Source organism: Leucoraja erinacea, chromosome 16 (genome assembly GCF_028641065.1).
Source record: "Leucoraja erinacea ecotype New England chromosome 16, Leri_hhj_1, whole genome shotgun sequence".
Taxonomy (NCBI): domain Eukaryota; kingdom Metazoa; phylum Chordata; class Chondrichthyes; order Rajiformes; family Rajidae; genus Leucoraja; species Leucoraja erinaceus.
Window position 1 is genome coordinate 2,347,331 of NC_073392.1, and position 25,594 is coordinate 2,372,924.

The following is a 25,594-nucleotide window of genomic DNA, read 5'->3' on the forward strand; positions in this document are numbered from 1 at the left end:
CTGTTTCTACGCTGTATCTGTAAGCCAAATGAAATATTAGCACAGCTACGTTTTTAGTTCTTGTTTGAATCCTGTTGGGTATGCATAAGAAGAATTATGTGCGAGGTTATCCACTTTGGCGGCAAAAACAAGGGGGCAGATTATTATCTCAACCGGGTTAGGTTGGGTAAGGGGGAGGTACAGCGAGACCTGGGTGTCCTTGTACACCGGTCACTGAAAGTTGGCGTGCAGGTACAGCAGGCAGTGAAGAAAGCTAATGGAATGTTGGCCTTCATAACAAGAGGATTTCAATATAGGAGTAGAGAGGTTCTTCTGCAGTTGTATAGGGCTCTGGTGAGACCACATCTGGAGTATCGTGTACAGTTTTGGTCTCTTAATTTGAGGAAAGACATCCTTGTGATTGAGGCAGTGCAGCGTAGGTTCACGAGATTGATCCCTGGGATGGCGGGACTGTCATATGAGGAAAGATTGAAAAGGCTAGGCTTGTATTCACTGGAGTTTAGAAGGATGAGGGGGATCTTATAGAAACATATAAAATTATAAATGGACTGGACAAGCTAGATGCAGGAAAAATGTTCCCTATGTTGGGCGAGTCCAGAACCAGGGGCCACAGTCTTAGAATACAGTCTCTGCCACAGAAGGTAGTTGAGGCCAGTTCATTGGCTATATTTAAGAGGGAGTTAGATGTGGCTAAAGGGATCAGGGGGTATGGAGAGCAGGCAGGGATGGGATACTGAGTTGGATGATCAGCCATGATCATATTGAATGGCGGTGCAGGCTCGAAGGGCCGAATGTTTCTATGTTTCTAATAAAGGGGAGGTAATTTAAGACTGAGGTGAGAAAAAACTTTTTCTCCCAGAGAGTTGTGAATTTATGGAATCCCCTGCCACATAGGGCAGTGGAGGCCAAATCACTGGATGGATTTAAGAGAGAGTTAGATAGTGCTCTAGGGGCTAGTGGAGTCAAGGGATATGGGGAGAAGGCAGGCACGAGTTATTGATAGGGGACGATCAGCCATGATCACAATGAATGGCGGTGCTGGCTCAAAGGGCTGAATGGTGGCCTCCTGCACCTATTTTCTATGTTTCTATGAATTTGCCTTTGTTATTGGAAATTCCTGAGTGTAAAATCCTGAAAACGACTATTCCATTTTGGGCTGGAGCTATTGGGTAATTTTAAGTAGTGTGAATATTATTTGTATTACTGCTGTATGCCGAGAGGTGGAACTCTGCCCTTGTGTGAAGATGCTCTGTAATTCCAAGAGGATTCCCAGCTTTGTCTCATAACTCCCACCTACAGCCTCTTCACTTTGGCATTAAGAATCTTCACTGCTCCCTCAATTAACTTTCAACAGGTGCTGCAAATATTTTTGTCACCATAAATTATTGAATACAAAACTTCCAAAAAGTGTACTGATATTCCTGTTACTGGGAGATGACACTATAGCATTGTGTGGTCGAGGTATGTGAAGCCTAACCACGAGGGGTATCAGGACTGGCTAGTTCCTTTAGTCTTGTAGGCGTTCATGGCCGTGGCTGCTCTCAGGTCGATTGTAAAATGTTGTTGATGGGATACTGAGTTTGGAGGTCAGCCTGCACATTCTAGTGAATCTCTTCTCAGCAGTCTCGAGGGCAATTATGTCCTACTCCTGATTTGGATAATTTCTATAATTTTTCCCAGACAAAGGGTTTCACATTTCCAAACTGAGGCTGTATTTTAAATGAAGCTTCCTTTTGACATTGACCTTTTCCTAAAATATTGTCCAAATATTGATCGAAAGTGTATCCACTCTATCCAACCATCCCAACCCAATATTAAAATAATCTGCGTGGAAGCTTCAACACATCTTTAGCATAATGGAGCTATCTCTTGCAATTATAGTTATTCTATTTACTTGTATTGAAACTGATTTGAATGTCCTTGGGACTTTTTTGGTGCCAGACCAGATTTCTCAGACTATTTAATGTTGATTCTGAATTAATAACCCAGCACACTGGCCTCCTTCACCTATTTTTAGTATTATGAATTTGCCGTTGTTATTGGAAATTCCTGAGTGGAAACAGGGAAGATGACAACGACTGGAGTAACATTTTGGGGTCTGGAGCTCCCTGGGAAAATTTTAGGTAGTTTCGGAATAGCCCCTTCTTCAGACTATTAGCTGCAGTTTGCCGAGAGGGAATGCTGAAAAGAAAAACGTTAGGGAGAGTAAAGGGCCTGTTCCACTGAACGAGCTAATTCAAGAGTTCTCCCGAGTTTCCCCCGATTCGAGCTTGGAGAATTACGGTAATGGCCGCTCGTAGGTACTCGGGGCTCTCGTGGACATTTTTCAACATGTTGAAAAATCTTCACGAACTTACCGCGTTTCCCAAGTACCTGCCGTTAGCGTTACGAGCCGCTAAGAGACGTCCCGAGCTCCGACGTACCCGCACCGTACATTCTGTGTGCTTACCACGAGTTTGATTTTTTTTTAAACTCGGTAGAACTCTTGAATTAGCTCGTACAGCCCCATCAGGAAGCACGAGAAACACTACTGAATCATCAGAGTAGATTATTGGAATTTTACTCATTAATTATTCCAATCAAAAATAAGATGTTCTATGATTAATCAACAATCGTGATGCATTCATTCATAAGAGCGTTGTTATTTCTCTCATTCTTAAAATTATTTTTTTAAGAAGAATAATATGTTTGCATTTTTCTGTTGCCTTTCAGCTTCCTGCGATCTATGACCGCCTTGTTGGACCCCGCAGAAATCGAGGAAAGAGATTTGCGACGACAAAAACAACAAGAGCATCAAGTAACTACTTTATAAATTGTAAAACCTCCATTATTTGGGATTTAAATTGACCAAAGGTTTAGGGCATAATTTGTTAGTAAATTATTTTCTATTGTCAAAATATGTGACTGTTTTGATCTCTCCTGTGCTGCATTGCATTGTAGAGTAATATCTCTTGGAATTAGACATTTGTATAGTAAAATGTCTTCTGCGATTGCTTTATGTAATTTTTTTTTAAATACTCTTCATAGTGATAGTAAAGTCATAAGAAATAACCATATAACATATAACCATATAACAATTACAGCACGGAAACAGGCCATCTCGGCCCTACAAGTCCATGCCGAACAAATTTTTTTCCCCTTAGTCCCACCTGCCTGCACTCATACCATAACCCTCCATTCCCTTCTCATCCATATGCCTATCCAATTTATTTTTAAATGATACCAACGAACCTGCCTCCACCACTTCCACTGGGAGCTCATTCCACACCGCTACCACTCTCTGCGTAAAGAAGTTCCCCCTCATATTACCCCTAAACTTCTGTCCCTTAATTCTGAAATCATGTCCTCTTGTTTGAATCTTCCCTATTCTCAAAGGGAAAAGCTTGTCCACATCAACTCTGTCTATCCCTCTCATCATTTTAAAGACCTCTATCAGGTCCCCCCTTAACCTTCTGTGCTCCAGAGAATAAAGACCTAACTTATTCAACCTATCTCTGTAACTTAGTAGTTGAAACCCAGGCAACATTCTAGTAAATCTCCTCTGTACTCTCTCTATTTTGTTGACATCCTTCCTATAATTGGGCGACCAAAATTGTACACCATACTCCAGGAGTAGATAGGAGTAGAATTTGGCCATTTGGCCCAAATAGGAGTAGAATTTGGCCATTTGGCCCATCAAGTAAACTCCACCATTCAATCGACCCGAAACATTGCCTGTTTCCTTCGCTCCATTGATGCTGCCTCACCCGCCAAGTTTCTCCAGCATTTTTGTCTACCTTCGATTTTTCAGCATCTGCAGTTTCTTCTTAAACTATCTCTTCCTCCTAATCCCGTTCTCCTGCCTTCTCCCCATAACTTCTGACACCCGTACTAATCAAGAATCTATCTGTCTCTGCCTTAAAAATATCCACTGACTTGGCCTCCACAGCCGTCTGTGGCAAAGAATTCCACAGAATAATAAGAAGAATACTTTGTGTGTGTCTTGGGGTGACCACAATGTCTCTCACAATGGGTTATGTTTCTGACACTGGGTGCTGTAGAAGGCCATAGCCCAGCAGGTGGAGGCGAAGCGGAGACTGAGACAGCTGGAAGAGGATAACAAACGAAAAGAAGAACAAAAAGAGGAACAGCGGCTGGCAAAAGAGCGGGAAAAGTTGAGAGAACAGTACGAGGTGGAAACTCGAACACAACGGGGAAAGGAAGTAGGTATTTTTCACCACTTTGTTAAATGTTATTGAAGGAATTTTCACTTGAGAAATGATTGAATTCATTCTACCTGTCTTTTATTCTGTGGATAAATTGATCGGTTAATGCCTCTGATCATGATATCTTTATCTCAAATCCCATGCTTCTTCACTTAACATGGTAGTAGTTTATAGTATTTAGCTCACATGACACGGTCATGGATTGATACCTCATTCTATAACATGGGTACAAAATCTAGATCGGCAATACTCAGAGAGAGCGGTGTGCCATCCTTTGGTTGAAGTGCAGATTTAAGGTGTCATTTCTTTTTTTGTGGAGGGAGATCTATTATTCTCTCTTATAAGCCACACTACCTGAACACATTAGTGAGTTATTCTTTTCAGGCATCTTGCATATCCAAAGTGGCTGAAGTATTTTTCTGAAACTAAAACTAAATAATGGTGACTGAACTTCCAAAATAATTCACTAATTGTGAAGAGGTTTGAGGTCCTGAAATGAAAAATCCAGCCTTCGATTGAAAGGGACTTTGCTGGCGTAATAGCTGTTGAAACATTAAAGAATTGTGTATAAAGAATGAAAGCATTTGTTGTATATATAATATCTGAAAGAAACTCCATGCATTTATTAGGTAGCGGAGCACGCTGACTAGAGACGCCTTTGAGCATTACCCAATGCAGCGCACTCTCTCATGGCTGCAGCAGATGGGCACTGAGGAGAGTTCAGGGACGAGCTAAAAAAAATGTAAATCACAGAGGCATGAATGAATAAATGAAGTCAGTCAACTTTATTTGTCACATGCACATACAGGATGTACAGTGAAATGAAAGTGGCAATGCCTGCGGATTGTGCAAAAACAACAAAACTGAACATAACAGAACCAGTATTTACATTTTAGAAAAATAAAAAGACACAACACAACATTAAATTAGTCCCTGGTGAGATAAGAGTTTACAGTCCTGACGGCCTGTGGGAAGAAACTCCGTCTCATCCTCACCTTTTCGCAGCGTGACAGCGGAGGCGCTTGCCTGACCGTAGCAGCTGGAACAGTCCATAGCTGGGGTGGTAGGGGTCGGGTCCTTCATGATCTTGCTGGCTCTGTATCTGCACCTCCTGGTGTATAGGTCCTGCAAGGGGAGGTGGGGGGAGTGTAGTTCCCATAGTGCGTTCGGCTGAACGCACTACTCTCTGCAGAGCCTTCCTGTCCTGGGCAGAGCTGTTGCCAAACCGGATCGTGATGTTACCGAACAGGATGCTTGCTACAGCACCAAAGTTGTGTGGACCTTGCACCTTGATTCCCCAATTGTGAAACATCAAGGATAAAATGCCCATTCACACGTTCACATTGCCATGAATGTTCTTATGGGGCCTGTCCCACTTGCGCGATTTTTTAGGCGACTAGGCTATCGCCACGTGGTCGCCTGTATGGTCATGAGTCGTCACCTCAGTCACCTCAAGAATCGTAGCGTTTTTCTGGTCGCCGCTGGATCTTGAAATGTTCAAAACCTTTTGGCGACAGTGGACTTGACGCTAATGAGCATAGCTTGACCTCCTGATTAAGGTGCTGTAGGATGACGTAGGTTGTCGCCGGTGCTGACCCGTGAATTCCATTGGCCGACTATCTACGTCAGCCGGCGACAGGTACCAACGACTGAATTGTCTCAAGTTGTCTTCGGTTGTCACCAACAGGGTCGTACCTTGTCCTAGCTTGTCTCGGGTGGACGTAGGTTGTCATAGGTGTGGTTGTAGGTGGACGTCCTAATGGGTCGCCAGTTGTCGATAGCTTGCCGTAGCTTGATGTCGACTAAGTGGTAGGTTGTTGTAGACATTGTCCTGGACATTGTCGTAGGGGGGTTCAGTCGTCGAAAAAAATCGCCTAAGTGGGACAGGCCCATTATAGTCTTTTTGTGTTGTCAGCCTTGCATGAGTTTGTTTTTCCATATTCAAGTCCAAATCACATCCAATGATCAATGTGAAATTTGTAACTGATCATGGTTACCTTATTTTCCGTAGTTTATTTACAATGTTTTTCAAGACTTGGTTAACATTCCAATTAAACTGCCCACATCTCATGGTCAAACAGCATGAAAACAGACCCTTTGGCCCATCTCGTCCATGTCGCCAAGGTGCCCCATCTAAGCTAATTCTACTTGTCTGCATTTGGCTCAAATCCATCTAATCCTTTCCTAGGCACGTAGCTATCCAAGTGTCTTTTAAATGCTGTTATAGTACCTGCCTTAACGACCACCTCTGGCAGCTCGTTCCATTTACCCCCCCCCCCCACCTCATTCCATATACCCATCATATCTACATCAATTTTATGCAATTTCTACAAAATTAAAGCAAATGGCAGGCAGCACCTTTAGAGGAGCAGCTGTGTTACTGTTTCAATTTGATTGCCTTCCATCTTTTTCATTATTTTCACTTGACCTGAAATTTCAGTATTTTTAAATTCAAATTTCCAACGTTTGCGGTACTTTGCTTTTGTTACTGGAGTCAAAGTCAAAGTATCCTTTATTGTCATTCAGACCTTTCGGTCTGAACAAATTTTTGTTGCCTTGCAGTCATACATATAATAAAATGACAAAATACACAATAAACACAAATTTAACATCCACCACAGTGAGTTCACCAGACACCTCCTCACTGTGATGGAAGGCAGAAGTCTTAAAGTCTTTGTCTCTTCCCTCCTTGCTCTCCCTCTGCGCTGAGGCAATCCAGGCCTCTGATGTAGTGACCCCACCACGTGATGGTAAGTAAGTCCCACGGCTCAACCGTGCTCCACGAACGGGCCGGTTCAAACTCCGCGGCCCAGGGTGGTCTAAGCTGCCGAAGCTGCCACCCTCCAGTCCAGCGGACAAAGTTGTTGTTGCGGGAGCTCCGGAACCAACCTGTGACCTACGAGCTCCCGACGATGTCGCCCATTGGCCCGCAGCCGAACCTCCGAAGTCGGGCCGCTGCCGAAAGCCGGAACGCCGTCTCAGCCCCGAGTCGGGCCGATGCCGAAAGCCGGAACGCCGTCTCAGCGCCGAGTCGGGCCGCTGCCGAAAGCCGGAACGCCGTCTCAGCCCCGAGTCGGGCCGCTGCTGAATGCCGGAATGCCGTCTCAGCCCCGAGTCGGGCCGCTGCTGAATGCCGGAATGCCGTCTCAGCCCCGAGTCGGGCCGCTGCCGAAAGCCGGAATGCCGTCTCAGCCCCGAGTCGGGCCGATGCCGAAAGCCGGAACGCCGTCTCAGCCCCGAGTCGGGCTGCTGCCGGAAAGCCGTCTCAGCCCCGAGTCGGGCCGATGCCGAAAGCCGGAACGCCGCCTCAGCTCCGAGTCGGGCCGCTGCCAAAAACCGGAACGCGGCCTTAGCATTGAGTCGGGCCGAACGCCAGAACGCAGCCTCAGCCCCGAGTCGGGCCGCTGCCGGAACGCCGTCTCAGCGCCGAGTCGGGCTGCTGCCGAAAGCCGGAACGCCGCCTCAGCTCCGAGTCGGGCCGAATGCCGGAACGCAGCCTCAGCCCCGAGTCGGCCGCCGCCGCCTCAGCCCCGAAGTCGGCCAGCCTCGCGCTGGTAAGTCCTGGCTGGCTCTGCCTCCGGAGCCTCGAGGTCGGTCCCAGTTGGAGGCCGCCAGCTTCGCTATTAGGCCTCAGCATAGACGGAGACAGAAATGGGGGATACGACAAGAAGAGTCGCCCCCCCCCCCCCCCCCCCCCCCCCCCCCCTGAAGGAAGAGACTAAAACAAGTTTCTCCCACTCCCCCCACACATACACAATCTAATAACTCAAATTAACTAACTAAAACAGGACAAGAAATATAGTGTGGAAGCGGGCCCTTCGGCCCAACTTGCCCACACCAGTTACACTAGTCCCACCAGCCTGCATTTGGTCCATATCCCTCCAAACCTGTCCTATCCATGCACCTGTCTAACTGTTTCTTAAATGTTGGGATAGTCCCAGCCTCAGCTGCCTCCCATGGCTGATTGTTCCCTTTGTGAGAAAAAGTTACCCCTCAGATTCCTATCAAATCTTTTCCCCTTCACCTTAAACTGTCCTCTGGTCCAACTCTGGGCAAGAGACTCTGTGCATCTGCCCGATCTATTCCTCTCGTGATTTTATACAGAGAATATCATTAGTGAGTCTCTCTGGTGTCTTTGATATTTTAGGAGCTGCAAACCCAAAACACCAATAGGCTTTATGAAGCCGTGCAGAAGGCACAAGAGGAAGCAAAGAGGCAGAAGCAGGAACAGCGCATTAAAGACTTGGTGCGCAAAGGACATGACATTTCAAATTTGCAGAAGAGTGTGGAAGGCAAGTAGTAGCTATTTGCCAGACTTCACTCTGTGCTTGCTCGTGCGATACTAAACTATTTACCATATAGTTTCCATTATTTCCCCCTTTGTGTAACAGCGTTTTATTTTGTACCCGTAGGTACAACACATGAGATGGGCACCTGTGAAATATATAATGATCTTGTTTATGAAACAGTTGACGAGGAGCTGGGACTAGACCCGCTGGAGGAGGAGTCTCCAAGAAAAGACAGGGGTATTCAGACTGGTTAGTATATTCTGCAAAAGCAAAGCCGTCACATTGTCCATCTTAACATTGTCTTTGTCTTTTCATTTTTTTGCAACAACAAAAAAGGGCCGGCACGGTGGCGCAGTGGTAGAGTTGCTGACTTGCAGCGCCGGAGATCCTGGTTCGATCCCGACTACGGGTGCTGTCTGTACGGAGTTTGTACGTCCTCCCCGTGACCGTATGGGTTTTCTCTGAGATCTTCGGTTTCCTCCCACACTCAAAAGATGTACAGGTTTGTAGGTTAACTGGCTTGGTGTAAGTGTAAATTGTCCCTAGTGTGTGTAGGGTAGCATTAATGTGTGAGGATCACTGGTCGGTGTAGACTTGGTGGGATGAAAGGCCTGTTTCTACGCTGTATCTCTAAACCAAACTGAAAAACATAAGGCTGTGGCAAATACCGAGAACAACAATGAAAGCCCTGTCCCACTGTACAACTTCATTCCAGAGCTCTCCCGAGTTTATAAAAAAACAAACTCGTGGAAGCATGTAGAATGTACATAGTGGGTACGTCGGAGCTCGGGGACGTCTTTTAGCGGCTCATAACGATAACGGCTTGTACTCGGGGAAACGCGGTAAGCTCAGGAAGACTCGTGAAGATTTTTCAACATGTTGAAAAATGTCCACGAGAGCCCCGAGTAACTACGAGTGGCCATTACCATAAATCTCCGAGTTCGAATCAGGGCAAACTCGGGAGAACTCTTGAATGAACATCGTACAGTGGGACAGGGCTATTAATCTGTACATTGCTCGTTATACACCTAGCAAAAGCTAGCATGAAATGGGCCCTTCAGCCCATCGAGTCCACACCAACAAATGACCACCATTTCCACTAATTTTCTATTAATATCTCTTAATAGCATGTTTTATTTTTTCCATATTATCAATAACCCCACCTTGACTACGTTCATGAGATTCTACAACTCACTAGGGGGGCAACTTACACTGGCAATTAACCTGTCATAGGGATGTGGAGGGAAACCGGAGCAGCGGGGGGAGGTCTATGTGGTTATGCAAGAGCGTGCAAACTGCACCCAAGGTCAGCCTAGGTCTCCAGCATAGTGAGGCCAGCAGCTGCGGGCTCTGCTATGGGCCAAAGTTTGTCCACGTGCCAGACAAAAGTGCAAGGCTGTAGAAATTGTGAATTCTTGAGAATAACCAATCACTTTATAAGTCCTAGGAGCAGAATAAGGCCATTTGGCCCAAAGTTTCTGTCTGCCATTGGCTCATGGCTGATCGATCTTTCCCTCTCAACCCCATTCTCTTGCCTTCTCCCCGTAACCCTTGACACAAGTACTCAACCATTGATGCCCGGAGCGTGGTCTTGCATCGCCCGGCGTGGCCTTAATGGCCACGGGACTTACCATCGCCCGCCGGGGGCTTTGACCTTGACATTGGGAGAAAAATGGGGAGTGCAGGGGAGAGACAAGACTTTGCCTTCCATCACAGTGAGGAGATTCACTGTGATGGATGTTTGTGTAAATTGTGTTGTGTCTTGTTTGTTTTCTTGTTGAAACCAAATTTTGTTTGAACTTCATTTGAGGTTCAAATGACAATAAACGGTATTGTATGCAATAACTTACTCATCCAGCGCATCAATTGTTTAAAAGGTTTACTTTTCATCTTTTATTAAATAACTTGCTGAATTATACATTAAATTATTGTGTTGATCGAAAATTCCATTGAATCAAAGCTTCTCTTGGAATTAAAATAGCTAAATTTGAGCAAAATTGCCCCTGGTTTGTAGTGACTGGGTGTGGAACAGAATGAGTGTGAACAGCTGAACAATAGTTGGCGTTGGCTGAAGAGCTTGTTTCCATGCTGTATCTTGCAATCAATCAATCAGTTCAACCTTTTTTTTTTAAGAGGACTTTGAGATAAATGGAAAAGCACAACGTACTATGTACAACACACACATTCGAGACCGTGGTCAGGTATCCACTACATCAAATGCAGCTGCTGAACACAATGAATCCAACAACATGTACGCCAAAAAGAAGTCCAAGCCAGCTGAAAAGGCACCGGTAACTGGAAAAGAAAATTATTTACAAAATGATGATTTATACAATCAGTTTGCAAGAATGAAGAAAGGAAAGAATGAGAGACGGCCTGAATGGAATACAAACATAACAAATAAGAGGTATGTGCCTGCTTCACTGCGGTACCCGAGAGTTATGCAAGTGGAGAGGGAGGAGAAGAGAATGAAGAGGCAGATGGAGCTGTTGCAACTGTTGGAAAAGAACGTTCCGGATCAAAGGCCGAAGAAAAAGCCAGCCACAAAGGAGCAGTCATCCGAGCGCCTGTCCTCACCAGTGGTGCCAGCTCTACAGGCAAAACTACAACTGGCCACATGCCCCCAGCCCCTGGACAAGCAAAGGCCATTGGCTGTGAGGAAGGTATGGACTCACCTTTCTACTCTGTATAGGCCCAATACCAAGTAATGGTGGGGAAGCACTGAGATTTGCTCACCCTTAATGATTAAACTACATCATTTTTATGTTGAAATTGGATTTTTTTTTTTTTTAAATCAAAGAACCTCTTCTCATGATTTTAAAGGCCTTTGTACATTCACCACGTCAAGCAGCACCTTTATGCAAACAAATACATTCTTGGGATGAACGCTGCATGCCATTTTCATGTTAAGTTTAAATTTTCCATTGGATTTTGAGCTCCCTTTTTTTGTTCTCCTCGTCTCCCTCTACCCAAGACCCATCTTTGCCCCCCCCCTCATTGACCTTGAAGGGGATTGGAATGGTCACTGTCACCCCATCACCCCACTTCCTCCTTCCCTTGTCCTTGATTTTCAATATTCAGAAGTAATAGCATTACTTCAATTCCAGTGGAATCATAGTCGCGATAGAACAGAACATAGGGCTTGTTTGTGTATAGCATAGGAATGTGCCCTTTGGCCCACAATGTATGTGCTGACCAGGATTGCCAGATTAAACTAATCCCATCTACTTGCCCATGATCCACACGCCTCAGTTCCCTGGATAGTTGATGCTGCTTAAACATCGCTATTGTGCCTGCTTCCACCATGCTCCCAGCAGTGTGTTCCTACCACACCGTTTTAAAAAAATGGCCTTGTGTATCTCTTTTAAACATTCTTCCTCTCACCTTCAAGGTATACACTCTAGTGTATGACATTTCCACCTATGCCTCATAATTTTATAAACTTGGGTTTGTCCATCCTTTCCTTGAAGCTAATACTCCCTAATCCAGGTGACATCATGGTGAATGTAGACTAAAAATACTGGAGTAACTCAGCGGGACAGTCTTCTTGAAACTGAAGAAGGGTCTCGACCCAAATCGTCACCCATTCCTTCTGTCCATTACTGCCTATCCCACTGAGTTATTCCAGCATTTTGTGTCTATCTTCGATGTAAACCAGCTCCTTCCGCCACATCATGGTGAACCTCTTCTGCAGGCACTTCAAGGCCTCCACATCCTACCTGCAAGCAGACTGATTGAATCAGTCTTCTTAGGTAGGAAGATTGCAGTGGTTTTGTCTCATAAGGATGTTCTTTGATTGCAGCTGCTCATAAGACTGGTAATGAAAATTGAACAAAAGTGTAGTTGCTGGAAATCTGAAGTCAAACAAAAGACAAGAATATTCTTCTTCCGACAGTAGCAGCTGCTGCCTGACCTACTCAGTGCTTGTTGCCTTTGCTGCTTGTATTCACTGTTGCTAAACCGATTATTAACTCTAATGTTTCACTTGCAAGTGTGTTCAATGTTATCTTCTAATCATAATAGTTTTTTAATGTTTTCCAATGGGATTTTTTAAATGTTAAAGTCCTCTCAGTTTTATTCATCTGAATGTTTGTAACTTTTAAAATGAGCAATTACTAATTTGAAAATAACTTATTTACAGGAAGTCCCGATGAAAAGGAACACCTCCAATCACAAACTACCCGTTGACAAAGATTACAGGTCGGTAGCCTAGTATATCTGTTAATCCATCTTGCCCCGGACTCTAGAATATCTTTCAGTCCAGCACTATTGAATAATCCAATCCTATTTAATTTATTATTTTAGTAGTACATTCTTTCCAGTGTACCTAGTCAGTTTCAAGAGGGCATGGGGCATAAAGTTTAAGAATAAGGGGTAAGCCATTTAGAACGGAGACGAGGAAACACTTTTTCTCACAGTGGTGAGTCTGTGGAATTCTCTGCCTCGGAGGACGATGGAGGCGGGTTCTCTGGATGCTTTCAAGAGAGAGCTAGATAGGGCTCTTAAAGATAGCGGAGTCAGGGGATATGGGAGAAGGCAGGAACGGGGTACTGATTGGGGGTGATCAGCCATGATCCCATTGAATGGCAGTGCTGGCTCGAAGGGCCGAATGGCCTACTCCTTCACCTATTGTCTATTGTCTAAAACCAGGCAAGTTCGAAGGGAGAGCAGGAACCATTGACCAAATGTGTCAGAGGGAAAGCAGTGAGCCAGCTACTGAATCATCCGTCTCAAGAAAGTCCCAGCTCGAAACGTCACCTATCCATGTTCTCCACAGATGCTGCCTGACCCGCTGAGTTACTCCTGCACTCTGTGAAACGTCACCTATCCATGTTCTTCACAGATGCTGCCTGACCCGCTGAGTTACTCCAGCACTCTGTGAAACGTCACCTATCCATGTTCTCCACAGATGCTGCCTGACCCGCTGAGTTACTCCTGCACTCTGTGAAACGTCACCTATCCATGTTCTTCACAGATGCTGCCTGACCCGCTGAGTTACTCCAGCACTCTGTGAAACGTCACCTATCCATGTTCTCCACAGATGCTGCCTGACCCGCTGAGTTACTCCAGCACTATCTGAAACGTCACCTATCCATGTTCTCCACAGATGCTGCCTGACCCGCTGAGTTACTCCAGCATTTTGTGTTTAACATCAGACTTTTTCTTATTTTTCGGTAAAATGCAAATCAATATTGGGAACTTGGCAGTACAGGGGGAGGGGCTTAAGGAAGAGCCTGATGGAGGTGTTAAAAGTACATGGATTTGACATTGCATAAGAACTTCAAAACATTGCTCCCATTTGTGCAAGTCCAAAACTAGGAAGCAAAAAATAATTCACCAATAAATATAGCGAGGTACTTGTGTTTCCATATAATTTCCTTTCACGGGGAAGATTGAAATCCACATAAGGAACAACGTTGGTAAGGTGATTTTGACATCTTTTGGGAGGAAAAGCTACTGGAAAGTGAACACTGGTGCGGAAACCAAATGGCCGACCTTTGTGCTGTAAAACTGTGTATGAACCTGATCTTGTATCACAAAAAGGGGGCTCATTCTTGTGGTGGGTTTAGCCACTGTGGCGATATCACCAGTACCTTACAGTAGGACAGCATTCTGCAGCAAGGGAAGCCTAGTTTTCTTGCACAGTTAGGAAGAGGATATGGTTTTTGTGGCCACAAACACGTTTTTTATAAATGTAGAAATTTCAATCTTTTAGCCTTTTCAACTTCTGATCCATTCTGTTGCCGATTGGCTGGTGGGAAACCTTTGGTTCTTCCAGGGCAGGATAGCATGGATTCACACAGGAATTTAATTTTTTTTTAATGAATCGTAATCATGTTCCTAAGTGATAGGAGCAGAATTAGCCCATTTAGTCCATCGAATCTACACCATTCAATCATGGCTCTACCCTAACCCCATTCTCCTGCCTTCTCCCCATAACCCCTGACACCCGTACTAATCAAGAATCTAGACAAAAGTGCTGGAGAAACTCGGAGGGTGCAGTAGCATCTATGGAGCGAAGGAAATAGGCAACATTTCGGGCCAAAACCATTCTTCATTCCAGCATCTGCAGTTCCTTTTTAAACACTAATCAAGAATCTATCTGTCTCTGCCTTAAAAATATCCACTGACTTGGCCTCCACAGCCGTCTGTGACAACGCATTCCAGATTCATCACCCTCTGACTAAAGTCATTCCTCTTCATCTACTCCCTAAAAGAATGTCCGTTAATTCTGAGGCTATGACCTCTCGTCCTAGACTCTCCCACTGGTGGAAACATCCTCTCCACAACCGCTCCATCCGAGCTTTTCACTATTCTATACGTTTCAATGAGGTCCCCCCGCCCTCATTCTTCTCAACTCCAGCAAGTACAGGCCCAGCACCGTCAAACGCTCATCAAATGTTAACCCACTCTTTCTGGGTAGACAAAAATGCTGGAGAAACTCAGCGGGTGAGGCAGCATCTATGGAGCGAAGGAAATAGGTGACGTTTCGGGTCGAGACCCTTCTCCATAGATGCTGCCTCACCCGCTGAGTTTCTCCAGCATTTTTGTCTACCTTCGATTTTTCCAGCATCTGCAGTTCCCTCTTAAATATTATTTTTACAGAAGTATTTTTATGAAGTAAAAATGATCAAAATTGACGATGAGAAATGGGATTATTTTCTTTCCAGGTGCAGATCTCCACCGATTCCATCACTGAGAAACAAACAATTGCAAATGGAGCAGGAGCCACGGACAGTTGGCAATCCTGCTCCTGGCGAATGCTGTCAGTGGGCTCCATTTGCCAATGAGGCAGCCAGTGACTTTTTTCCATATGTGCGCACAGATGAGGTGTACCACTTGGATCCTGATGCTCCTATGTCAAGGCCTTCTACAGATGACCCACAGTACAAGCGTTCTACTGGTATGGATGCAGCTTTTTTAATTTAAACATTATACGGGTGGCACAGCAGTAGTTACTGCTTTACAGCACCCCGGTCCCGGGTTCCATCCCGACTACGGCTGCTGTCTGTACGGAGTTTGCACGTTCTCCCCTTGACCTGCATGGGTTTTCTCTGGGATCTTTGGTTTCCTCCCACACTCCAAAGATGCACAGGTTTGTAGGTTAATTGGCTTGGTATAAATGTAAATTGTCCTTGGTGTGTGTGTAAGGTAGTGTTAATATGCGGGGATCGCTGGTCGTTGTGGACTCGGTGGGCCGAAAGGCTTGTTCCGCGCTGTATCTCCAAACTAAACTAAACCTCTGGTTGTCATTTTGGCACATACCGCTGCTATGGAAATGAAAGCTAAGAAGATTTTCATTTGGTTTGTGGGATTATTTGCATTGAGCAGGAAACAAACCTGAGCCAGCAATGCCATTCGATACAACCGTGGCTGCTCTGCCCTGCTGTGTCCTCCGAGTTGAATGGCCTTTTCCTAATTTAACCTTTTGCTGTTCAAACTGCTGCAGTTTTAAATGCTTGTTGGATTAGTGACATAATCTTTCAAGGACATGAACTATAACACAGCTAAGCACCAATATGTAATTTCCCAACATCAATATATATTTGATGATAAATTGTAATTACTGCTGTGGCTACTTTGCACCTTCATCATAATGTGAATGTTGTAGACTCCTGTGTAGACAAAGGGCAGGGGGGGGGTAATTCATCTGTTCCGGTTGCGCTGGTGCTAGCTGCTCCACCTTCAGTCTGGTATCTTTTTGTTTTTTTGTTATGTTGAAGTGCGGTTTTTATTATTTTTTTTAATGTCTTTATGTGGGAGAAGAGGGTACGGTAAGGGGGATACCGTCCTTCAGTCGCTTCATGGAGAGGATGCAACTGTTATTCGAGTCGCATACTCGCCCCCCCACCAGCAGCCTACCTACTGGAATGGTGCGGCCTTTCCTGCCGGGACCGACCAGAGGTCCAGCAGCTGCAGCGGTGCAGCGTTGGAAACATCGCGGGCCGGGCGATGCCTTACCGGGGATCGCCGTTTGGTGCCCCGGAGTACTGGGCCTGCTGCACCGACATCGTGGAGCTGTGGCTCGCGGAGCTCCCAACGCGGGCGGCGCTGATCAACATCGCGAAGTCCTGCGACTCCGCCCGGCTTGGCCTGCGGACTTGGGAGCCGAGGACTCCAGTGGGAGGCGGCTGATCTGGAGCTCCGGGCCGCTGAGGATGTTCTCCATCGGTGTCTCATCATCCTGGCGCGAGGGCCTGAGCCCGTGGCGGCGACTGCGGGTGCTCGGGAGGCCCCGGCCACAGGTGAACATCTGGGAAGATCGGAGGGGAGGCTGGCTGGACTATGGTACCTTCCTCAACTTTGGTGCCACTGTGTTGTGTTGTGGTTATGTTGTGTCCTGGACTTCTGTGTTTGTGCTTTTTTAAATTTTAATATGTTTTTATTTATTTATTATTTATTTTCATTTTGATACTTGACTGTAAGGAAAATTAATTTTGTTGTCTCTAATATGAGATAATGACTATAAATTGAATACAATACAATACAATTGAACATTGGGATTGCTAAGGGTTGTTTATCAGAATCCACGGTGATAGGATTTCCTGCTCCAATGTACAAGATATTTAGTTGTTTGCTGAAAGTATCCAAATACCATTTACTAGTTGCACTTGCCTCTTGCATCTTCAATTCTATTATAAGTTTGTAGGTCAATTAGTGTTGCCTGGGCAAACTCCGCCCAGGCAAAGCCACGGGTCCCGATGGTGTCAGCCCTGGGGTATTCAAGGCGTGTGCCGGCCAGTTGTGTGGAGTACTCCAGCATATCTTCAGCCTGAGCCTGGAGTGTGTTCCTGTGATGTGGAAGACATCCTGCCTGCTCCCTGGACCAAAGATGACGCGCCCCAGCTCCTCCAATGACTACAGACCAGTGGTGCTGACCTCGTACATCATGAAGTCCATGGAGAGGCTGGTGCTCACTCACCTGCGACCCCTGGTTAAACCCTACCTGGACCCCCTGCAGTTCACTTACCAAACAAAGATGAGGGTGGAGGACGTCTACCTGCTCCATCGTTCCTGTGCTCACCTGGATAAGCCGGGAAGCATTGTGTGAGTCATGTTTTTTTTACTTCAGTAAATTTAACACCATCCAGCCTGCAGTGTGATGGAGCAAACTGACACAGCTGTGGGTGGATGCTCCATTGGTGTCCTGGATCATCAACTACTTGACTGGACGACCACTATATGTCAGGCTACAGAACTGTGTCTCGGACATGGTCGTGAGCAACACGGGGAACGGTCCTCTCTCCCTTCCTGTTCACCATCTACACCTCAGACTTCAGATATAACTCGGACTACTGCCACCTGCAGAGGTTTTCACTGTGACTGTAATTGTGGGTTGCATCAGTGAGGGGAGGGAAGCTGAATACAGAGGTGTTGGCATTGGCGTTGTAGAATGGTGTGGGCTGAATCACCTGCAGCTCAACACCAACAAGACTAAGGAGTTAGTGGTGGACTTTAACTCCAGTCTCCATCAAGGGTGTGGATGTGCAGTTTACCAGGGAGCACAAGTAGCTTGTAGTGTACCTGGACTGTAAACCGGACTGCTGAGGACCTGTACAAGAAGGGACAGAGCCGGCTGTACTTTTTGACAAGGCTCTACTCCTTCAATGTCTGAAGTAAGATGCTGCAGGTGTTCTATCAATCGCTGGTGGCCAGTGCCATCTTCTATGCTGTTGTGTGCGGGGGCAGCAGGGTGAAGGCTGCAGGCGCCAATGGGATGAACAAGCTCATCGGGAAGGCTGGATCCCACCGTGGGGCAGAGTTAGATTCACTGGAGGCGGTGTTGGGGGGGGAGGATGCTCCTCAAACTATACAGCTCACCCCCTTCATGACACACTGGCCAACCTGAGGAGTTCCTTCAGCAACAGACTGGTTCCACCAAGATGCAGCACAGAACGCCACAGGAGATCCTTCTTCCCTGTGGCGATCAGCCTTTACAACTTCTCCCCCTTCTGTCGTGAGAGACTGACTGCCCCCCCCCCTCCCCAATCCTGGCCTTTCTACTCATCACTTTAATTTCATGCATCGTGTTTTATGACTGTTAGCAGACCAATTTCCCTCCTGGGATAAGGTTCTCTCTCTCCATCCCCTCCCCCTTCCCAGTTCTCCCACTAGTCTTACTGTCTTCGACTACATTCTATCTCTCTCCCACCCATTCCCGACATCAGTCTGAAGAACGGTCTCGACCCGAAACGTCACCCATTCATTCCCTCCAGAGATGCTGCCTGTCCCGCTGAGTCACTCCAGCATTTAGTGTCTACCTCCGATTGAAACCAGCATCTGCAGTCTTTCCTACAAATAAAGTTCTATCGTATTGTAAATTGTCCCTAGTATATAGCGTAGTACTAGTGTACGGGGATTGCTGGTTGGCACGGACTTAGTGGGCCGAAGGGCCTGTTTCTGCGCTTTGTCTCCAAACTACAAAACTAAATTGGATTCAATGGAATCAAAGGTGCTGTTGCACCAGATCCAGGAGTTGCAACCAAAGCCAGTTTCTCCCCCGTCCCGCTTTGATTAGGTATTTGCTCATTTCCTTTCCCATTCTCTTGTTTTCAGTTACCGTTATGGATCATTTGCAGTGTAAAGCCGATAGCGTGGACCTTCCCAGAGATCCTCTTCTCAACCCTGACTTGCTGAGAAATCGGGAGCGGCAGCAGGCTATTCTCAAAAGCCTTTCAGAACTTCGACAAGTAAGGCTTTTCCCAAATGTGCACTTTCCCAGCATCTCATTCATAGACCATAAGAAGCAACCAGAAACTCAGCACCACTTCCATCTTGTTTAAGAAGGAACTGCAGATGCTGGAAAATCGAAGGTAAACAAATGCTGGAGAAACTCAGCGGGTGAGGCAGCATCTATGGAACGAAGGAAATGGGCTTCTTGACCCGAAACGTCTTCTTTTTCCTTCGCTGCATAGATGCTGCCTCACCCGCTGAATTTCTCCAGCATTTTTGACTACTTCCATCTTGCTCACTCTCTCTGCTGCCAACCCTCAGTTACTTCATCGTCCTGATACTCTGTATTTACATGTCAGAAATATGCCTGTTGCTCCCTCACGTGTCTTCAGTCCACCCAACATCACCTCCACTGATCCCTGTCCTCTCTACATACCACTATCAGGGCCAAGGCTTGGCTCCAAGCACTCTCAGGTTTCCTTGGCTACACCCAAGAACGAGGGAACTTGAAGTTGAACAGTACCGAATGTTTATAAAAAAAATCATAATAAGGTCATAACGGATGGCAGCAGACAGCAGAATTAGGCCATTTGGCACATCAAGTCTACTCCACCATTCAATCATGGCTGATCTATCTCTCTCTCTCTCCAACCCCATTCTCCTGCCTTCTTCCCATAACTTCTCAGACACCTGTACTAATCAAGAATCTATCTCTTCCTTAAAAATATCCTTGGCCTCCACAGACCTCTGTGGCAATTAATTAGTTCCACAAATTCACCACCCTCTGACTAAAGAAATTCTTCCTCATCTCCTTCATAAAAGTCATAGTAGAATCAGAATTAGGCCATTTGGCCCATCAAGTCTGCTCCACTATTCAATCATGGCTGATCTATCTCTCTCTCTCTCTCTCTCCTAACACCATACTCCTTCCTGCCTTCTCCCCATAATCCCCGACACGTGTACTAATCAACAATCTGTCTGTCTCTGCCTTAACAATATCCATTGAGGGTCTCCACAGACTTCTGTGGCAAAGAATTCCAGTTTCACCACCCTCTGACTATATAGAAATTCCTTCTCATCTTCTTCCTAATCATAATAAGCATACATTATTAACCAAGTATGTTTTGCAACATATGAAGAATTTGATTTGCTGTAGTCATACCAATAAAAAGCACCAAGATGACACATAAAATACATTTTAACATAAACATCCACTACAGTGACTCCTCCACATTCCTCACTGTGAAGGAAGGCAAAAAAAAAATTAAATCCCTTCCCTTCTTTGTTCTCCTGTGGTCGGGGAGCTCGAGCCTTCCGTTGACGGGACGATCTTGGCTCCCGTAGCCGGAACGTCCTTTAATTCTGAGGCTATCACTTCAAGTCCTAGATTCTGCCTCCAGTGGATTCAGATTCAGATTCAATTTTAATTGTCATTGTCAGTGTACAGTACAGAGACAACGAAATGCATTTAGCATCTCCCTTGAAGAGCGACATAGCAAACGATTTGAATAAAAAATAAATAATAAGTGTCCGGGGGGGGGGTGATTGGCGGTCACCGAGGAAACATCCTCCCCACATCCACTCTATCCAGGCCTTTCACTATTCGGTACATTTCAATGAGGCCCTCCTCATCCTTCCAAACTCCAGTGAGTACAGGTCAAACTCATGAGGGTTAAATCCTTGTCCTTGTTTATTTTGCTTCATGCTGCCCATTGGTGGTTGGAAATTGTAATTTAATATGCACCAACAAGACAAATGTAACAAAATAAAGCTTTTTTTAATAATTTATATTAATGGGTTAATTTGGTCGTCGATCTTGGTCAAGGTGTGGAATGAGACAGAGAAGCTACATGAACAGGACAGGTGTGATGTAATACAAATTTGCAACAAGATGAAGTGGTTGCAATTTTGATCATTGAGGGGGGAGATTGGATTTTTCCTCTTAGCTTGTATGCTTTTGAGTAAAGACAATGTAGTCATTCAAAAATGAATGGATAAGGGATTTGCATTTCAAATGTTAGTCGACCCAAAGTTACCAATTAGTGCCTGAAATCATTGTTTTTTTTGTTTCTAGGGGTTAATGCAGAAACAAAGGGAGTTGGAAACGGCCAGTCCTACGCATTGAGATGAGCAATCATCAGGGTCTTCACAACATTTGTGAATAGTTACAATTCAACACCTCCACGGCTGCTAAATTATATTTAAAAGAAAATTGTGTTAATGGATAAAATAGTCTCAAAGCACTTTGATACGGCATCAGGTAGCTTGTTTAAAATTATTATTATAGGCTGCTATGTTTCTTTTGGAAATCTCCAAGCTCTCACTTTCAGAAACTCCTGCAAATGGATGGGATAATGTATATAATGAGAATGGTCAGGATTTTGGCTTCTGTTAATTCAAAGAACTTTTCACAACAATTTTGAGCATCTTCTGTTCAGAAGCACTTAAAGTACAATATTTTTTTACAGGAGAGGCATTGATCATACTCCGGTTCTGATAGGCTCAATAGAACTTTAAGCAGCTTAATGAATTGGATTTTTTGGGGAGGGATGGAGGGAACTGGCAACTTTCAAGTGTGTTTATTCCTTCCCACGATCAGGAGCGAATAGTGAAAGGGACTGAAGTCATATATTTCTCCCTGTAATACTGACAAGGTTGTCCAAACCTAGACTATAAGCGTTGCAATGTTGGATCACGATCTAAATCTGCTGCGTTTGTGGTTTTAGTACACCAACACTTGTGTTACAGAGCTCAGGCTTCACTAAAGACAGGATTACACCTGCGCAAATCAGTTATGTGAAATTTGTCCCTTTGTGGAAAAAGGCTGCAATTAGTTTACATAAGTTATTTCCCGATGGAATTTGTGGATTGGAAATATGTTCATCTTTTAAGGGCTCCTGGAGCTCAGAGAAAGTTAGCCAGACAATGTGCAACACGATGGGACTTAAAAGTAGGGGACAAATTGGAAGTGCATAATTAAACAAGTCAAGGCTGGCTTTTTTTTAAATTACCTAAAATGTTTTTAGTTAAGTGTTGCCAACTAGTTTTTTATTTAAAGAATTTCAATTGTGTAATTACTTTTATTTATGTGAGAAGTATTGTTTTTAACTCAAATAAAGTGCCAATGATTTATTTTAAAACATGCATATTAGTTGTAATTCTGAGAAGGTTCATTTCACTTTTCCCTCTGTTTCTCTCCTTTCAACTTCTATCACTTGCAGGCAATCTTTATCAAGTAGAAATTGAAGTATTGCACGATTTAAGCTGAAAGTACTTTCACGTGTTTCAATTTTGAAGGAAATAGCAACTCAAAATGTGATTCTTAAATGCAAGATGCGCAAGTACTTTCTAAATTTTAACATTGGGGTCCTAAGAAGCTGGCCATGGGTTTTGTGGGACAAAACCTTAAAACTGCTTATATAAGTAAGTAAGTTTATTGGCCAAGTATTCACATACAAGGAATTTGCTTTGGTGCTCTGCCCACAAGTAACAACATGACATACAGTGACAGTTGTGAATGACACAGAAAACACTAAACATTAATAATAATAAAACATTAATGATAAAACACCATTAATGATAAAACATTCATCCGGAAGTGGCGGGCATTGGTGAACGGCAGCGGCTCGTCTGCAGTCCGTTTGTCTTTACTTTTTTGTGTTGTTTTTTTTCCGTTTTGTCTAGTTAAGTTTTTTGGTTTTTCAAGTGGGGGGGGGGGGGGGGGGGGGTTGAAACAGAGCTTGCTGTCTCTCCCTTCGGGGGCATGCAACTTTTTTTGTCGTATCCCCCTTCTCTGCCTCCGTCTGCGCTGAGGCCTAATGGCGGAGCTGGCGACCTCGAGACTCCGGAGGCAGAGCCAGTCAGGACTCACCCTGGGCTCGCTCCCGTGAGGGCGGCCCGGCTCGGGGCTGAAACGGCGCTCCCGTGAGGGGCTGTGACACTCCCGTGAGGGCGGCCTGGCGAGAGGCTGAGACTCTCCCGTGAGGGGCTGTGGCGCTCCCATCGGAGCGGCCCAGCTCGAGGGAGGAACGGCGCTCCCGTCGGAGCGGCCCAGTTCGAGGGAGGAACGGCACTCACGTGAGGGCGACCCGGCTCGGGGCTGGAACGGTGCTCCGGTGGCTGGGACGGCGTTCTGGCGGCTATGACCCGAGTCCGGGGTTCAGCCGCGGGCCAGCGGCTGCGTCCGCTGGACTGGAGGGCGGCAGCTTCGACCACCCTGGGCCGCCGTGTTTGAGCCGGCCCGTTTGCGGGGTTCGGTGAGCCGCGGGACTGTTTGTACCATCGCCCGGTGGGGAATCGCCTCAGCACAGAGGGGGAAGAGGAGGGAAGAGACTTCAGCCGTAAGATTTTTGCCTCCACCACAGTGAGGAGGTGCTTGGAGGATACACTGTGGTGGATGTTAATTTGTGTTTAGTGTTGTTTATTATAGTATGATTGTATGTATGACTGCAGGCATGAAATTTCGTTCAGACCGTAAGGTTTGAATGACAATAAAGGTATTCAATTCAATTCAATTCAATTGATCAACCATGTGAACCAACAATATGCCAGACCAAAGGGAGGCTACAGATTTTTTGGCTGTTGAGTAGAGCAACTACTCATGGATAAAAACTTTTTATGTCTGGCTGTGGCAGCTTTGACAATCTGGAGTCGCCTTCCAGAGGGAAGTGATTCAAAGAGTTTGTGGCCAGGGTGAGAGGGGTCAGAGATGATCTTGCCCGCTCGCTTCCTGGCCCTTGTAGTGTACAGTTCATCAATGGAGGGAAGGTTGCAGCCAATACAATTCCAGGACAAGGAGTCACAGCTTAAGGATAAGGGGGAAATCCTTTAAAACCGAGATGAGAAGAACTTTTTTCACACAGAGTGGTGAATCTCTGGAACTCTCTGCCACAGAGGGTAGTTGAGGCCAGTTCATTTGCTATATTTAAGAGGGAGTAGATGTGGCCCTTGTGGCTAAGGGGATCAGAGGGTATGGAGAGAAGGCAGGTACGGGATACTGAGTTGGATGATCAGCCATGATCATATTGAATGGTGGTGCAGGCTCGAAGGGCTGAATGGCCTACTCCTGCACCTAATTTCTATGTTTCTAATAACCTTCTCTGCTGATCGGACGATTCGCTGCAGCCTCCAGGTGTCGTGCTTGGTGGCTGAGCCAAACCAGACCATGATGAACAAGGTGAGGACAGACTCTACGATGGCCGTGTAGAATTGGACCATCATTGCCTGTGGCAGATTGTGCTTCCTCAGCTGCTGCAGGAAGTACATCCTCTGTTGTGACTTTTTGACTGTGGAGTCGATGGTAGCCCCCCATTTAAGGTCCTTGGAGATGCTGGTTCCCAGGAACTTAAAAGACTCCACAGATGTGACTGTGGTGTTGATGGTGAGTGGGTTGAGGGGAGGGGGAACTCGCCTAAAGTCCACAATCAATTCCACTGTCTTAAGAGCATTGAGCTCTAGGTTGTTGCTACGGCACCAGGACACCATTTGTGACACTTCCTGTCTGTAGGCAGATACCTCCTCATCCTGAATCAGTCCAATCAGGATTGTATCGTCCGCAATCTTGAGAAGCTTGACAGAGGCGTCTGTGGAGGTGCAGTCATTGGTGTAGAAAGGAGAGAGTACGCAGCCTTGCGGTGCTCCTATGCTGAGCGTTTGTGGGTTGGAGATGTGCTTTCCCAGCCTCACATGCTGCTTCCTGTCTGTCAGAAAGCTGGTGATCCACCGACAGAGGGGTTCAGGCACAGTCAACTCGGAAAGTTTGGAGTGTAGTAGCTCTGGCACAATGGTGTTGAATGCAGAGCTAAAATCAACAAACAGGATCCTCGCAAAGGTCCCCTGGCGGTCTAGATGCTGTAGGATGAAGTGCAGGCCCAGGTTGACTGCATTATCCACAGATCTATTGGCCCGATAAGCAAACTGCAGAGGGGGTTTGTGATATTTTTCAGCTTGGCCAGCACAACCCTTTTGCGTGTCCTCATGACTACAGAGGTCAGTGAGACAGGCCTGTAGTCATTAAGACAAGTAATCCTTGCCTTTTTGGGAACAGGGACAATAAGTGGAGACTGGTTAAAAATGTCTGTATAGACCGGTGCCAGCTGTTTGGCACAGAGCTTAAGAGTAGAGGGGAAACATTGTCCTCAAGTATTCCTCCACCTTTGCATTCAAAACATCCAGACTGTTTCTACCACCCTTTGAGGAAGTCCATATTCCTCAGATTAAGCAGTATTTTTGTCTTAAATGGTAATCCTTTTGTAAAAAGTGACTCTTGCTCTGGATTCACCCACAAGAGGAAACATTCTCCTGATATTCTTGCTATTGAGGGAGTGCAACGTAGGTTCACCAGGTTAATTCCCAACATCTGATGAAAGAATGGATTAGCTGGGCTTATTATATTCATTGGAATTTTGAAGGATGAGAGGAAAACTT

General features: G+C 45.6%; 1 protein-coding gene across 2 annotated transcripts in view; it reads left to right on the plus strand.

Moving 5' to 3' along the window:
* Positions 1–22,058, plus strand: part of ccdc66 (coiled-coil domain containing 66) — a 36,803-nt gene extending 14,745 nt beyond the window's left edge. For both annotated transcript variants that reach the window (XM_055647524.1, XM_055647526.1), the window contains exons 12-20: positions 2,713–2,797; positions 4,041–4,202; positions 8,353–8,497; positions 8,618–8,743; positions 10,628–11,157; positions 12,636–12,694; positions 15,166–15,398; positions 19,052–19,185; positions 21,243–22,058. In XM_055647524.1, the coding sequence (XP_055503499.1) occupies positions 2,713–2,797; positions 4,041–4,202; positions 8,353–8,497; positions 8,618–8,743; positions 10,628–11,157; positions 12,636–12,694; positions 15,166–15,398; positions 19,052–19,185; positions 21,243–21,293 (1,525 nt within the window). In that variant the 3' untranslated portion in view covers positions 21,294–22,058. The remainder of the gene's footprint in view (positions 1–2,712; positions 2,798–4,040; positions 4,203–8,352; positions 8,498–8,617; positions 8,744–10,627; positions 11,158–12,635; positions 12,695–15,165; positions 15,399–19,051; positions 19,186–21,242) is intronic.
* The last annotated feature ends 3,536 nt before the right edge of the window (positions 22,059–25,594 follow it).